This window comes from Corylus avellana, chromosome 10, assembly GCF_965113065.1.
Source record: "Corylus avellana chromosome 10, dhCorAvel1.hap1.2, whole genome shotgun sequence".
Taxonomy (NCBI): Eukaryota; Viridiplantae; Streptophyta; class Magnoliopsida; order Fagales; family Betulaceae; genus Corylus; species Corylus avellana.
The window spans coordinates 8,097,003-8,112,936 of NC_142499.1; the positions used below are offsets into that span (position 1 = coordinate 8,097,003).

The 15,934-nt window shown below is 36.9% G+C and overlaps 1 protein-coding gene across 3 annotated transcripts; it reads left to right on the forward strand.

Moving 5' to 3' along the window:
• Nucleotides 1-11,737, forward strand: LOC132162530 (pre-mRNA-splicing factor). Of its 3 annotated transcripts, none has more exons than XM_088510867.1 (7): nucleotides 1-79; nucleotides 270-407; nucleotides 8,619-9,503; nucleotides 9,598-9,732; nucleotides 10,536-10,630; nucleotides 11,009-11,077; nucleotides 11,216-11,737. In XM_088510867.1, exons 2-7 carry the CDS (start codon nucleotides 275-277, stop codon nucleotides 11,720-11,722), a joined length of 1,824 nt encoding a protein of 607 aa, XP_088366993.1. In that variant the 5' UTR covers nucleotides 1-79; nucleotides 270-274; the 3' UTR covers nucleotides 11,723-11,737. The 3 variants fall into 3 exon arrangements, with proteins under 3 accessions (XP_088366993.1, XP_088366992.1, XP_059428747.2); XM_088510866.1 differs by having other exon boundaries at nucleotides 77-154; XM_059572764.2 differs by having other exon boundaries at nucleotides 77-154; nucleotides 11,253-11,584.
• The last annotated feature ends 4,197 nt before the right edge of the window (nucleotides 11,738-15,934 follow it).

A 15,934-nucleotide genomic window follows, 5' to 3' on the forward strand; every position in this document is an offset into this window, starting at 1 on the left:
CCTAGGATCTCTAGGGTGCTACATGTCTCCCCTCTTTGTAAAAATCTCGACATTGGCTTCATACCTATCAGTCGAAAAGGTGAGGGCATTTCTCGTTCGTCTCGTCTCTTCACGTTCCCACGATGCCTCCTCAGCCCAGTTTCTTTACAATTTAGTAATTAACCATTTAATGATTGCTCATATTTCTAAAATTTGTCTGCGTCTCCTGGATCCCTACGAAGTGTATTTTTCTTTTGTGTGCTTATTATTGTTTACGATTTGGGTGCTAGGAATCATGGAATCAGACTCACTGTCTCCATCCTCTGATAATGGTGATGCAAAGACAACATTTCGCAAGCCATCTACGGATGCGGCAAACAGGAAATACCGGCGCCGTTCTCCCGTTGGTGGGTCATCTTCATCTGATGGTTAGTGTTTTAACTCGGCTTTGGGTTTCCAGGACTTACAAATGGTCTTTGTGGGGTGGGTTAGCATGTAAATTTGACAATCTGTCTTGGGTTTTTTTTTTTTTGTGAGTATCTTCTTGGGTTTTCAATATTGCTAAAATTATGATTATATGATTTAAAAAATTGGCCTTACAAAAAAGAAAAGGAAAAAAAAAAAAATTATGAAATTGGGTTATTGTGTTGTCAGTATGGGCTGATTATAGTTGCTTCTCTTTATGTGCTTGTTGATGCTTTTGGTTGGTGTTTTGCAATAGCATTTGCTTTAGTTTGACTAGTTTGTGGAAGGGGAAATTTTAAACAACTTATTTTTGTGGTGCTGTATGTATGATCATCTTTTTATAGTGTATTTAAAAAAATAAAAAATAAATTGTCTCTCTATATATATAGTTTCCATTGACAAAAATAATTAGTTTTTGTTACTATGGTGAGGAAATTGTTGAGAGAATAGATCTGGAAAGTTAAAAGGGAAGTTAAGTTGTCGGTCGGGGCTTCAATTGTTTTATTAGAGTTTGAACTTTTTTGGTCTGGATGCATGTGAGAAAACCTTGTATGATATTCTCCAACACATGATTTTTGGGATATCCTACTGTTGGTGGTTTAAATAACTCTTTAGAGTACATGGTTTATATTGTTGTTGTAGATGGTGGTTAAAGGTAAAGCTGCTGCTTCAAAAAAAAAAAAAAAAAAAGAATTCTTTGAGGAGCATTATATTTAAGATTTACACCAAGTACCTCAAACATCAATATTCCTTGACCCTTTTTTTTTTTTTTTCTTCTTGCCCATCATTTGGAGATGAGTCTCTGTTGTTAGACATCTTTGAGGTAGTGCAGAGTGGGCAGAAGATCTTCCCCTTTTTGGGGATCTCTTGTGGGATTAGTGAGAAAAAGCTTCTTCTGGATCTTTTGACAGTCCTAGAAGAGGGATAATGTCAAGAGGTTTTGGTTTCTGCTTTTAACCGAAAGGGAGGAGGGAGCTTAAAAATTTAGAGTGCTCGATAAATTTTGATGCTAGAGGTGATTGTTCTAGCCGAGATAAAGGCAAATGAGGGTTCTTTCAGTGTTATGATGAAGCCCAGGGAGACTTTGTGGGTTTAGGGTTTCTTTTATGGGTGTCTTGGTGTTTTTCCTTTCTTTTGGGTTTTGTGGGAGGTTTTGGCTGGGTTTTATTTGTTCTTCTGTTTTTATGTTTTGGTGTTCCTTGTGTATATTTCCTGTGTACTTAGGGGCGTCTCACGCATTTTAATGATACTTGTTTGATTACCTATTAAAAAATAAATAAATAAATAAAAGAAGCAAAATGGAAAGATTATGTCCAACATTTAACTTGTGTTGTTTCTTATATTTTTCTTTGATTTAAGAATGAAATAGAACAATAACTTACTGCAAATGCTTTCCGTAAAACAAATAAGATCTTTGTTTAAAATGATCTTTAACATTTCTGGAATAACAAGTTATGGTGAGCTCTCCTCATACTCTTCGAATTTTTCAACCACCCTCCTAGCCCACATAAGTAGAATTCCACTGGATGCCCCTTTAGAATCTAAAACGACACCAATCCACATATTGGCAACCCCAAAGACTATGCACTAGACTGAAAGGCATGTGCTTCTATGTAGTTCCTAAAAACAACATTTGCCTTCCATTCTTTGACTATATTGTAAACCCTCAAATGCTTGTCCACCTCCTCATTTAGCCCTCTCACATTCCAAGATGACAACTTAGGCTTCATAAAGTACCAAGTTGGCCGACATTCTTAGTTGTAGCATAGCTTCTCTGCCGTTGAAATACCTGGGACTTCCAATGGGTGCTTCTTTTAATCCAAAAGCTATTTTAGACGGGGTAGCTGAGAAAATGGAAAGAATATTGGCTGGCTAGTTGGAAGAAGATTTATTTGTCTCAAGGTGGTCGCCTAAAACGTTATCCAGTTTACCTAAGTACTTCTTATCCCAGTTTACCTAAGTAGCATCTTCAAAGGGACTTCCCTTTGGGATAGAATATGTGGTGAGCTTAAGTTTTATATAGTGGATTGGAAGACTTTTGCTCCCTAGTTCCCAGAGGAGGAGGGTTGGTTTGAAAAACCTCGTGCTCTTTAATAAATCTTTGCTACGTAAATGGCTTTAGAGATTTGCGCAAGAAGAGAATTCCTTATGGAGACACGTGATTGTTGAGAAGTATGGGATCTAGAGAGGGGGGCTGGTATTAAAAGGAAACTCGAGAGCCATACGGGGTGAGCCTTTGGAGGAATATTAGGAATGGGTTGGGGAATTTTTCCAACTAGGTCATGTCTCACATTTGTTTTTGGCATGATGTTTGGTGTGGAGAAGCGGCTCTTAGTCCTCATTCTGAGAACTCTATTCGATAGCTTGTGACAAAGAGGCCTTAGTGTCGGATTACTTGGACCCCTCCGACACTTTTTATTTTCTTGACAAGTAACTGCAAATTTGTTAAGAAGTGCAAAGGCGCAATCCAAGTATACAAGAAGTATGTAAAAGAGAAGCTCAACAAGTATCAGAGAAGAGACCTAAAAAGCATGAACATTCAAAAAACTACAATCTAAGGCATAGCCCAAATAAAGAGTCTTAAAGAATAAGAGCCTGTTTGAGATTGCGTTAGGAAGCTTAAAAAGTACTTTTAGCACTTATTAAGTTGTTGTGAGAAAGTTAATATTTCACTGATGAGAGGCACTAGAAAGCTCCAAATGGTCCGCCACAACATCCTTAAAACAAGGCTATGCTAAACAAGTTCGGAAAAGATGTCTTGAGAGTTTGAGCCCCACACCAAACACAAATTTTGGAGCCATCCCCCATCTCAAATCTAGTGTGGCTAGATATCTCCCCCCAACCCCTCCTAATATTCTTCTAAAGCCCATCCTAGGCAACCCATGAACCTCATTAGAACATCACCCACCCCAAGAACTGCCATATTTAGAATCCACAATCACCCTTCATAAGGCCTCTCTCTCATGAGCATAGCGCCATAGCCACTTCTCCAAGAGAGCCCAATTGAAGACAAGTAAATTCTTAACCTCTAAGTCTCCTTCAACTATTGGTGTGCACACCTTAGTCCATCTGACTCAATGAAATTTGAATTCTTCACCCATACCACCTCACAAAAATCCCATTGCAACTTCGCTAGCTAATTGGCTACACCAACAGGAAGGGGGGAAATAGGTCATGAAATAGGTAGGCATATTAGTTAAAGTGCTTAGAATCATGGTAACTCTCCTACCCTTAGAGCTTGTTTGGGATTGCGTTTAAAAAATAGAGCTTTTAAGTCAAAAAGAGCTTTTGGGGAAAAGCTTCATTTTTAAGTTTTTGCCAAAAGTGCGTTTTGGCCATTTTTAGGCTTTTTGAACCCTTAAAAGTGCTTTTAATTTTTTTACCAAACACGTACTTTTTTCTTCAAACGGACTTTTTGAGTGTTAGAAGCACTTTTAGGCCACTCAAACGCAATCCCAAACAGGCTTAGATAAGTACATCTTCTTCCATCTAACCAAATGATGCTCTACCTTCTCAATGATGTCATCCCAAATAGATTTGGTTTTAAACAAAGCTCCCAAGAGCAAACCTAGATACTTAGAGCCTATTTGGGATTGCGTTTGAGGGGCCTAAAAGTGCTTTTAATTCTCAAAAAGCCCGTTTGAATAAAAAAGTACTTGTTTGGTAAAAAAATTAAAAGCATTTTTAAGGGTGCAAAAAGCCTAAAAATGGACAAAACGCACTTTTGGCAAAAGCTTAAAAATGAAGCTTTTGCCCAAAAGCTCTTTTTGACTTGAAAGCTCTATTTATAAAACGCAATCTCAAACATGCTCTTAATGGGTAAGGAAGATACCCTACAACCCAAAATACTTGCCAAACCTTTAATGTTCATAACATTGCCAACCGGGATTAACATTGATTTAGCCAAATTGATCCTCAAATCATAAATCACTTCAAAGCATAAGAACTAACTACGCAAATTGCGAAGGTGTTTTGAATTTGCCTCACAAAAATTCAAGATGTCATTCGCAAACAAAATGTGAGAAATGTTTATAGCACCGCCACTCCTAGACCCCAATGACCCACCATGAAGCCCGATAAAAGACCCCCATCCACAAGAGCTGAAATCATTTTACTTAACGCTTCCATGACGGTTAGGAAAAGAATGGGAGATAAAGGATCTCCCTGTTTTAGGCCACTAGAGCTACTAAAAAAACTTGACGGGGTCCCATTCACCAAGATTGAGAAGTAGATAGATGAAAAATGGATGAGAGAAATGCCGGCACGCGCTGAGAGAGAGAGAGAACGGCAATGACCCCTTCCCTTGGAGAAGTATTTGGTGGAATAAGGTTTCCTTGAGAGTTGCATTCTTTGTTTGGTTGGTTGCTTTAAGTAGGGCTGGCAATTTTGACACGACCCGCGAACCCGACACGAACACGACACGAAGTTAACAGGTATTGGGTTTGGGCTTATCGGGTTCGGGTCTACCCGGTTAAGACACGATTAAATTCGTGTCTGTCGGGTCAACCCGTCGGGTCCGCGGGTCGACCCACCAGACACGTTTAATAAATGGGTCTGGCGGGTCTGGCGGGTCAACCGGGTCTGGCGGGTCTGGCGGGTCAATCGGGTCTGGCGGGTCTCTGGTGACCCGCCAGACCCATTTAATTTTTTTTTTTTTATTATTTATTATTATTATTATTATTATTTTTAATAAAAGAACCTATGTCTAAGTTCTAACTAAGATGACCCTAACACTTACTGACTCACTCACGGCTTCATTTCACTCTTCACTTCATGACTTCACAGTTTTTACTTCACTGGCCTATTCCTTGTTTTTCCGTTACTTTTTCTATGTGGGTCTATATATTAAAACATTATCTTTTAAATCATTATTTATATATTAAAACATTATCTTTTAAAATTTTTTATTCTTCTTGGATGGTTAGGATAAATTTGACTAGTTATTTGGCCTAAGAGATCCCTTTATTAAATTATTTTTTCCAATTTTGATTAAGGTTTTTTTTTTTTAAAAAAAAAAACGGGTCGGGTTGGGTCGTGTCGAGTCGTGTCTACCCGATATGACCCGATTATGCTAAACGGGTTAAGCGGGTCGTGTCGGGTTACCCGGATATTTTTCGTGTTATAATCGTGTCAGACCCGCTAACCCGTTTAGCTAAACGGGTCGTGTTCGTGTTTCGGGTAATCGGGTCGCGGGTCTTAACGGGTCCTAATCGGGTCTACCCGATTACCCGTTTTGCCAGCCCTAGCTTTAAGGAGGATCCCACTTTGGATAACTTAAGGAAACAACATCTCATAGTAGTGGATTGGTGCTGCATGTTCAAGAAGAATGGAGAAGCTGTAGATCACCTCCTATTTCATAGCAAGGCTGCTTATGCCTTATGGAGTTCTATCTTCGGCCTTTATGGGTTAAAGTGGGTCATGCCTAGGTGGGTGGTGGATCTCTTCGCTTATTGGCGAAGGTAGTGTGGCTCTTCTCAAAGGGTAACATGGTACATTGTGGAAGATGATCCTGTCTTGCTTAATGTGGTGTATTTGGTCTGTTTCTCCGGCGGAGGCTTCTATTTCTCCGGCGAGCCCATTGAGTAGGGTAAGGGAGGGTCCTTTTTCTATGGGTAAGGGTGATTCTGTTTCTCCGATGGGGGCTTATGCTTCTTCGGCGATGGAGGAAGCTCCTGATAAGACTAATAGGCATCCTGCACTGGCGAAAGGTTTGATCTGACGGGGGTTTTTAGGGTTGAGAATTGTTTCTCCTTCTCTGCCTGTGGTGAAGGTGGCGTCTTCGTCAATTCAGGGTTCTAAGGATGACAGTTCCCATGGAGCGGCTGATCTGGGTATGAGACTTCGCCAACCTTATCCTCGCATGACAAAGAGTGGTGCTCCTATTTATTCTTTTGTCTCCAAGTCTCAACTGGGGTATTTCCGAAGAGTGAAGGATAAGATAGCTAAGCAGCTGCATAAGAATAAGAACAATGAGTTGCTAGCCGAGGTTGTGGCGGAAACTCCAGTGGAGGGGGTGCAGGGTTATTCCAAGGAGGTGCTCGATGCGTTGAAATTCGCTTCCATTGTGGGTTTGTCTTGTGGAGGTGACAAGAAAAGTTTTTTGGATATTTTCTCAGTCATTGAAGAGGAGCGGGAGCCCTAAAAGGACATTTTTGGTCCAAAGGTTAAGGGAAAGAGGGAGCTTAAAAATTTGGAATGCTCCATTAATTTTGAGGCTAGAGGCCGTAGCTCTAGTATGGTCAATTGCATTTAGGGTTTTTGTGCGTTTTAGGGCACAAGGTTTCTTTAGGATTCTTTGGTTTTTAGGGTTCGTATAAGGTGTTCTTTTTGTGGGTTTTTGCGGGTTTTCCTTGGTATACTTTCTGTACACTTAGAGGCGCATTTAGGGCTGTTAAGTGAGTGAAGCGTCTCGCGAGCAAGCTCGGGCTCGGCTCGCATAAGCTCGACTCGAATATTAAATGAAGCACTTCATGAATGCAAATCCTAGCTCGAATATTAAACGAAGCAAGCTCGGCTCGACTCGGCTAGGCTCGTGAACAAGCTCGTATAAGCTCGCGTGCGTGTGTGTGTATATATATATAAACTAAGTAATACATAATTAATTATAAATCTCATAATTATTAAAATCTTAAAATTGCATTTATATTTAAGCGTTAGATAATGAAAAATTCTAAACCCTTCGTGATTAAAAAGAGAGAGAGAGAGAGCAATCATTAAAAAGACCTCGATTCAATTAGAGTAGACCCAAACGAGAGGAAGAAAAATCAAGCAGAAACTATTGAGGGAAATTGCAAAAGACAAACTATTGAAGAATCATACAGACCCAAACACTATCACTACCTGTTTGATGAGCGAGAGTGAGAGAGTGAGAAATGAGAGTTCAGGTGAAAGATGCGCTGTGACTGGTGAGGGGGATTGAGAGAGAGACGTTGAAAAAATAGTTTTTTGCAGGGGCGTTGTTCCAATGCAGTCTAAATGCAACCTGTTAACTTGTCCCACATTGTTAAGAAAGCATTAATCTTCAAGTTTGTTTATTTATAAAAGGATACATATCCTTTCTCTTTGAAACCAAATGCTTTGCTGTATTGACTCAGGCTCCATACTCGACTAGTCAAGTTAAGCAAATACTCATATGCAAACTAACTTCTTAAGCCGTTTTAGAGTACTTGAAGTTAAATTTAAAAAAAAAAAAACAAAAACATTAAATATAAGAGCCAGCTTGCGAGCTGACTCGGCTCGACTTATTATTAGCTCGAGCTCGATTTTTTTGGCTCGCACTTGAGCTCAACTCGAGCTCGAGCTCGAGTAAAATTTAAACGAGCCAAGCCTGAACAAGGGAAGCTCGCTCAAGCTCGGCTCGTTTACACCCCTAGGCGCATTGCACTTTTTTTTAATATATACAACATTACTTATCAAAAAAAAAAAAAAAAGTGGCGTATTTGGAGAGAAATGATCATAGTTTTGAGGATTGCGAGAGAACAATGGTAGAACTAAAGGCCCTTTTCTCCAAAGTGTACCTAAAATTGGGCTGGTTGAATTTTTCTCTTTTTTAAACTGCAATCATTATATTTTTAAAAGAACTTTTACCAGTTTTCTTTTATTAAAATTTTGTTCTTTTTTTTAAAAATTTTTTTATTATTATTTTTTTTTTTAAACCTAACGCTCATCCTAAAAATAGGAAGTTCTGTCGATATAAAAATGATTAAGAAAACAAGGGAACAGCTATGAGGTTTCAAACCAAGAAGAAATTATTTTTGTGGATTCTTTAGTTATGCATGAGCTCACGTATTGTCTTGTTGGTTTTCCTTATATATATATATATATATATATCAAAATTGAAGTCATTTGAAGTTATTATGCGTGTTACTCTTGTTGTTCACTCCCAACAAGAAATGGCATTCGCCCTAGGGCTCAGTCCGTTGCACTAACATATAAATTAGTGCTCTGGATATGTAATGTTAACATATCTGACCTGGGGATTGACAAAAGAATCTGTGTTGGGTCAACCACCCAATTAATATCTTAAGCAATATGCAGCAGTATGACTATGAATTATTTCTAAATATGAGTGTTAACATCTTTGTTGTAGAACTTGGCACAGTTTACTTGTCGTTTAGTTGGTCAGTTTCCTGCTGGATACCTTGGTGCTTACTATCACCTTTATGTCTATGCAGAAATTCCAAAGAGGGACCGAAGCTCTAGCCCAAACATTTTGAGGGATGACCCAGTGAAAGTCTCTGAACATCGACCAAGGAAGGATGATGGGAGAGAATTTGAAAGGGATTCTAGTGGAGGTCGTTATGGTAGAAGTGGTGATTCTTATAGACACTCTGATCGACAGTCCTCCAGGATGTCCCATGGTTACTCTAGGCATGATGACTACATACATGACAAGCATGTGGATGAAGAAGAGAGAAACTATAAGAGGTTGTCCTCTCGTCCTGGTCGAGAGTCAAGGGGTGGCACTCATTCTGAACTTACAAGAAAAGAAAGCGAGCATAGTAAGTCCAGAGATTATTCGAGAGATGTGGATAAATATTCCCGAGATAAATATGATGGGTATAGAAGCAAGGATAAGGATAGAGAAGCCTCATCTCTAGAACACCAGAAATATAAAGAGAAGGAATCATTTGATAGAGCTGTATCTGGTAGGAAACATGCATCTTCTGAAGCGGTGGAGAGGGGTAGGTATACAAGGGACAGAGATGGTCGAGATGAGAAGAGGGATTATCATAGAAGTTCAGGAGATTACAGAGGTGACCGACTTTCCTATGAAGAGACTTGGGGGCATCGAAATAACTCAACTTCAGGAGATAGTCGTAAACATCGAGTGAAAGATGCTTATAAGAGTGACCCGGCAGAACTGGATGGTGAAAAGCTTTCCAAAGAGGAAAAGAAGAAATATGATGACCGAGAAACTAATGAAGATAAGGACCGGTATATTAGACAACGAGGGGAGCATGCTGATAAATTGACTTCTATGAGTGAAAATCAAGAATCTCCTGCCAAAAAACCAAAGCTGTATGGTTTAGACAAGGACATTCACTATGGGAAAGATGGTACCTTTTCTTTGTCCCTTTTCCATATGTATTACCTCATAATATTTTCCTATGCTTTTTCCTAATAACTTGATACCATATGATCTCACTACAGTTAAGCCAGTTTCAAAGTTTTCATCTGTAGCTGAGGATGCTAAAGTGACTCCAGGACTGGGCCAGGCCAATGAGACTGATTCTGCTAATGATCTAAATGCTGCAAAAGTTGCTGCAATGAAAGCTGCTGAATTAGGTATATAATTTGGCTCCTAAGGACAATATAGATATGATATTATGATGATTCTCAACTTTTTTACTTGCTACTGTTCCTTTTTTAAATTTTTAATTTTTTTAATCTAATTTATCATTTATTGTAGTTTGCTGTAATCTCTTATGGTCAACGGGATATTGATATGTTGCCACTAATGATATTTTATGCTCTCAGTGGGTTCTGTGTTCAAATCTTTGTTCTTATTTGCTTTAAGCAAATGTGAACTTGTTAATCTCATTAGTTGCTTTGGGGATCCCCTTTCTGAAATCATAACTTTGTTTATTTAATAAGGATATTAGGGAAAAAAAGGAGGAAACCATATGGTATGGTACTTTGGCTATTACACAGATCGTGAAGTGCTGTATCCTTCGTGTAGCCAAATGGATTTGTCCTTTTATTAAAATGCTGAACAGTGTTATGCAAAGAGTGTGTAAAGTGGAAGATGCTCCTATTCGGATATAATATCCAGCTTATAACATAGCTTAGGTAGTATCTTATGATGTTTAGTAATTAAATAAGGCAGATTGTAATATTTGCCTTACCTATTATTTCCTTATCTGTTTTCCGAATGAATGTAATTGCTTTTGTCAGTTCCAAGTTGAAACTGCTTGCTTAATTTCTCTGTTGTTATTGTTGTACTTTGTAGGAACTACTGTGTTTAATCTACTACTGCTTATAGGGCAATATATTAGACGATAGAAATTATTTCAACTTAATTCTATATTGTAATAACCTTGAACCTCCTTTAAATGATACTCATTTGAATGCTTTTTGGCGTGACACAGTTAATAAAAATCTTGTTGGAGTCGGAAGTTGCATGACTACTGACCAAAAGAAGAAGCTGCTTTGGGGTAGCAAAAAGAGCACACCAGCAGAAGAGGTATTTGTGATGATTTTCTACCATTTCCTCTATTTAACGCATTATTGAATTTTACCATTGTTGTACTTATGCCGCAAGCATCATTATGTACATTCAGATTCATAGGGGAGGGCATTTAAACTGAATAAATGTTTGGTCTAAGATTTTTACAACATTGAAAATGACTAAGGAGTACGTTTTTTTTCCACATTTTCTAGTATATATAATTTACGTTACTAGTATTACTGCCCAATGACACTTGGTTTGTCTGAAGTCCAACAGTAAACTGCTGCTTTAGTTTGTACTATGGCTGTTAAATTCTCCATGCCATTTACTATCACCTGCGGTGTCATTCACAATATTTAATGCGCCTTTACATTTGAAACATTCTTCTTCCAGCCTGGTCGCCACTGGGATACAGCACTGTTTTCTGATCGTGAACGACAAGAAAAATTCAACAAACTCATGGTATATCTCCATTGCTTCTGCTTGTTCCATTGCATTTTTAGTCGGCATTATTAACATCATGTAGAACCTTTCATTACTTGGTCCTGAATGGCTCACTCATTCCATTGGAGTTTCTTCAAATACTAACACATTTTTTAGAGTCTGAGGTTGCCTTGGTGCCTATGGCCAATTGTAGGGTGTGAAGGGCGATGTGAAGTTGGAGCAAAAACCCGACAACCAAGAAGGAAGCGATGTTCTTCGAGCCGAGAAGCAGAAGGAACTCCAGATGGATTTAGAGAAGCAGTACACTGCTGGACTGCGGCGCAGGGATGGCCGCACTGTTGGATTAGGTCTTTAAGCAATTGCTGTGGATTTTTCTGCACTCATAAAGGGCTTTGCTACATTTTGTTGTACTCTTGTAAAGGAGTTATGTTTCCTGTAATTTCATACTTATGGCATGTTTGGGGGGATATACTTTGTTTTCGGAGTATTTCGTATCTTAGCGAAAGAACGGTGCCGTTAGACATTTCTATAGCTTTAATGCATGTGAGATTATATCTCAGATTTTTGAATCATATACTGTCCTTTCTTTTTCAGGAAGATGTTAATCCTTCAAATTCGAAATTCAGGGGTTTACTAATATATATATATATATATCTGCCCTAGTTTTAGTTTGGACTTTCGACTGACTGCAACTTTTGAATTTAAATAAATAAGTTGATAGTTGTTGACGTTTGTAGTTGGGATATGTTGTGGGAGTAAACTCCTGAATCTATTCCCAAGGGGTAATGCATGTGCAAAAATCAGGTTCTTTTAAGCAAAGAAAATGCTCATAATGCATGTCATAATTTATTGGCTCTGACGTGTTATACTATTGGAATTTGTTAGTAGATGGAGTTTGACCGTAAAGAATAAAGTATCTTTTTGGCTCACTTCCAAGGATATCTGAGTTCATTTTGATACAACATTGAGTTAATTGCAAATTAGAATTGATTTTATATTTTTTCCTAATAATATTAATGGACAATCTCAAATGTGGGCGTATTTCATATTTGGGCTTTCACCTTAACTACAATTCGACAAGTGTATTAGGGACATATTTGGAAGGATCCAAATTAAGTAAGTATGATGTTATCTCTAAGACATCACTAAAAGGACGTAGATAGAGTAGCATAACTAATCATATCCTTTACCATCTTTAAGAGTGTTCTATTCTTCTCCCCACCACGCCATTTTGTTGGAGTGTCCTCAATGCAGTCAACTGGGATATAATTTCAACTTCTGAAAAATGGTCTTTGAAATCCCCAAGGAAGTATTTTGCCACTTCAATAAGATCGAATGACCTTTTTATGTTTACCTAATTGTTTTTCGGTTTCAACCCGAAACTCTTTGAACTTTTCAAAAGGTTTAGACTTCTAACTCATTAGGTATACTTGTGAGTCTAACATTTTGTAAACAATGATTTATACTTACCATGAACTAAACTATGTTTCTTAATCATTTATTTATAAATTGTTGTGTCGTACCACCATGGGAAAAAGAGGTGTAGAATTTGGGGTACATGTTATTATATAGATTTGACTCTATGGTTTAGAGTTATGAGATTTAGGATACCTTGGATCCATTCGCTGGAGTAACTAGCACAACCATCAACAAATGGCAATTAGACCTTGCAGCATCACTAGTGGTATGGATCACCCAAAGTCGAACTTGGTTTGACCATTACGGGTGGCTAGCTATTGTACCTCATCAGAGCACAGGTTCATTGTTGTTATACCAGAGGTCCCACGAGACGCACAAGCCTCCCCGTAAGAAAATTAAAAGTACAAATAGGCCATATGGGAATGATTATGGATTGTGAATAATTTATGAATAGTATATTGTACACTTCATCAACATGATTTTTTACCTTAAACTGAAATATGTTATCCTCGAGATTATGCCTTAAAACCCCTTTTAGAAATGTACTATTTTCTTTAATGGTGTAATAACAGAGATAATGATCACCGATTCATCGATATAATTTATTCAAATCTTATACTATTTCTAAAATGCTCAATCTCATTATTTATTTCCAGCTAAACCAGGTTCAATGCATAGTCTAGGTTTTGTCGGTGATTTACTTACTATGTAATAGGCTTACGCAATTACTTTTCCACATGTAAAACATCTTTATTTTACAGTTTTGCAGGGGTAGGGCGGATTAAGGTTGCTTGCAAGGCTTGAGACGCTGAGCGAAGGCTTCTAGAAGCATATTTATTAATATAATTTGTGTATAGTTATACTTATACTTGAGATGGTATTGTATACTTTTAATTGTCTTGAACTTTGAGGTTCTAGTTTGTATTGATGATAGAAAATGACAATAAGGTATTTAGCCTTTCAGCTCATATCAATATTTCACTTTTTGTTGCATTTTATTATGATATTTGTCGTTATAGGTAAAACTTCCAGTTAACTACTATTTACTTTGAGTTAATTGCCATAGTTAATTAATTTTGGAGGCGTTACATTTATACATTGTGTAATTTCTTAACCGACTTACTCATTAAACCTCAATTTTCTCCCCACTGATATAAGCCTTATAAGCCATGACTTTTAAAAGGGAGAGAAGTTTTTAAAAACACCCTTGATCCAAAAGTTTCAATCATTCCCCTTTGTTTATCATTGTTCAAACCACAAAAAATGCTTAAGCCACTAAAGTTTTGGGTTACACCAAATGATGTTCATTCATTAAGGTGATTCCCAAGTGTAACATAAGTCTTCTATGATAGATACATTTGGGATTAGTTGTCCTTCATAGTAGTTTTACTTTCCACTTCGTTACCATAATCTATTTATTAATTTATTTTATGCTGGCTTTAATTTTGGTACGAATATTTATGGTGGTTGGCATTAAAAGTTGATAACTTTGTTAATCTGAGTAATAACAACTTGGAGTCTAAAACGAATTTTTCAAAGAAAAATAGGAAAATGATGGGTAGATTGGTGATTTTGGATCCCTAGTCGTATACTCTTTCAATTCTAATTTATGTGATGACTGATGCTCATCAAGTGCATGAGTTATATAGGTTGGTATTCTTCCGTTATATATAAAGTTTTTTTTAAGAATAAACAAGAATCTCGGATACAATTAGAGAGAAAAAGAGTACTTAGTTGCTTGAGAAAATATATCATGTTGTTAACCATTTTTCCATTATCCAATTATTGGGAATAGGAAGAATTGCAAGTATATGTGCGGCTCTCAGTGGGTTGGTACTACTATAGTCACGTTCAAATAGAATATTTACAATTGGTTTCTCCTGCTGCCTTTTTTAATTAGGAAAAAAAAAAATTTGACTTGGGTGATGAGTGGTGTCATTGTTAAAGCCTAAGATCTCTCTCTTTTTTTTTCTTTTCTTTTTTTTTCTTTTTTTTTGAAATAGTGGTGACGAAGAATATTGAGCGGAAGCAATTTAGAAAATGAATACAAAAAACTTACGGGTAGTTCGGTGTTAAACACCTACATCCATCACTTGGAATACTCCTAAAGGCTACATTGTGTTCATTAACTTTTTTTTGTCTAAAATACAAAGGTCTCTATTTATAGGGTAATGTCTAAATACAAGTATAGTAGTCAAATCCCCTTGATTTGATTACAATCTCAATATTTGATTACAATCAACCCATAAATAAAGAATATTTGATATCAAAATAATTATGGAACATACGAAAGATATATTATATTTTCTGTATATTCTAACATATATATATATATATATATATATATATATATATAACCCCTTTGACATCATTCTTATGCCCTGCCCCAATAATGGTAGGTCTTTTTAAAGAGATGGTACTTTTGTTGATAGTGCGTTAGAGATTTGGAGGATAATTGCACAAACACTTTTTGCTTCATCGCTTTAACTCAACAGCCATGACATCTCTATTCCTTTTTTATTTTATTGGTCGTATATATAATACATTTCTTCTTTGGGAAAAGAAAATAAAAATTATATAAATATAATACTCTTTTTTTTTACATAGCCACTCCTCTGAGAGGAAATGATTATTCAAATTAGTGACATCTGTTTAATAAAGTGTGGCCCTTAACCGATTGAACTATCCGTTGAAGACGTACGTATATAGGTGAAGTAACTAATGCAATAAGAATAATACAATGGATTAGGATATAACTTATAGTCAGATTTTAAGAACTCTAACAAAAATAGTAGACAGTTATACGAGTGCTATAAAACTTGACGATATGGTAATAAAAAAGCAAAATTATACTTAGTAGATCGTTATGCGATTGTGATAGCGAAAATAAACTATTGGTTTTTTTTTTTTTTTCTTTTTACAAAACCCTTACCAATTTAAAGGTTGATTTTCATTACCACATCATTCTACAGTCTACTAAATAACATTATTCCACTAAAAATTCAGGCGTTAATTTTTATTACCATACCATCTCACTTATATACTGTCAGTCTAGTAAACAACTTTACTCGAATGTCATCCAGTTTATAGAAACAAGTGATCGTGAGAAACATAAAAAGGATAAAACAAAGAGGATTAATAGGGCGGAGAGAATTTTCTCATTGTGCGGACATGTCAAAAAAATAAAAAAGTTGTAAGAATATACAGGAATTGAACCATGACTTCAACATCCACAAAAATGGAATCTGAATAACATATAAGAACCCTAAAATCTGATACGCACAAATCCTCAATGCATACATTAATTGAATGAAAAGGGTCCACTTCAGTTTCTCCTGAAGAAACCGTCCATTTTGGGGGCTTTCACTTTAGTTTCTTCCTCTGTGGAATCCAGGTAGTTACAATGACATCACGCCCATCTTCAGCCTCTAATGGTGGGTTTTTTATTTTTTCTTT

What these genes read in the sequence shown, in the direction of transcription:
- LOC132162530 (XM_088510867.1), top strand. Translation starts at nt 275, where the DNA reads ATGGAATCAGACTCACTGTCTCCATCCTCTGATAATGGTGATGCAAAG. An exon ending in AATGAAAGCTGCTGAATTAG is followed by an intron (nt 9,733 to 10,535) that starts GTATATAATTTG and finishes GGCGTGACACAG; the next exon opens with TTAATAAAAATCTTGTTGGA. An exon ending in AGAGCACACCAGCAGAAGAG is followed by an intron (nt 10,631 to 11,008) that starts GTATTTGTGATG and finishes TTCTTCTTCCAG; the next exon opens with CCTGGTCGCCACTGGGATAC.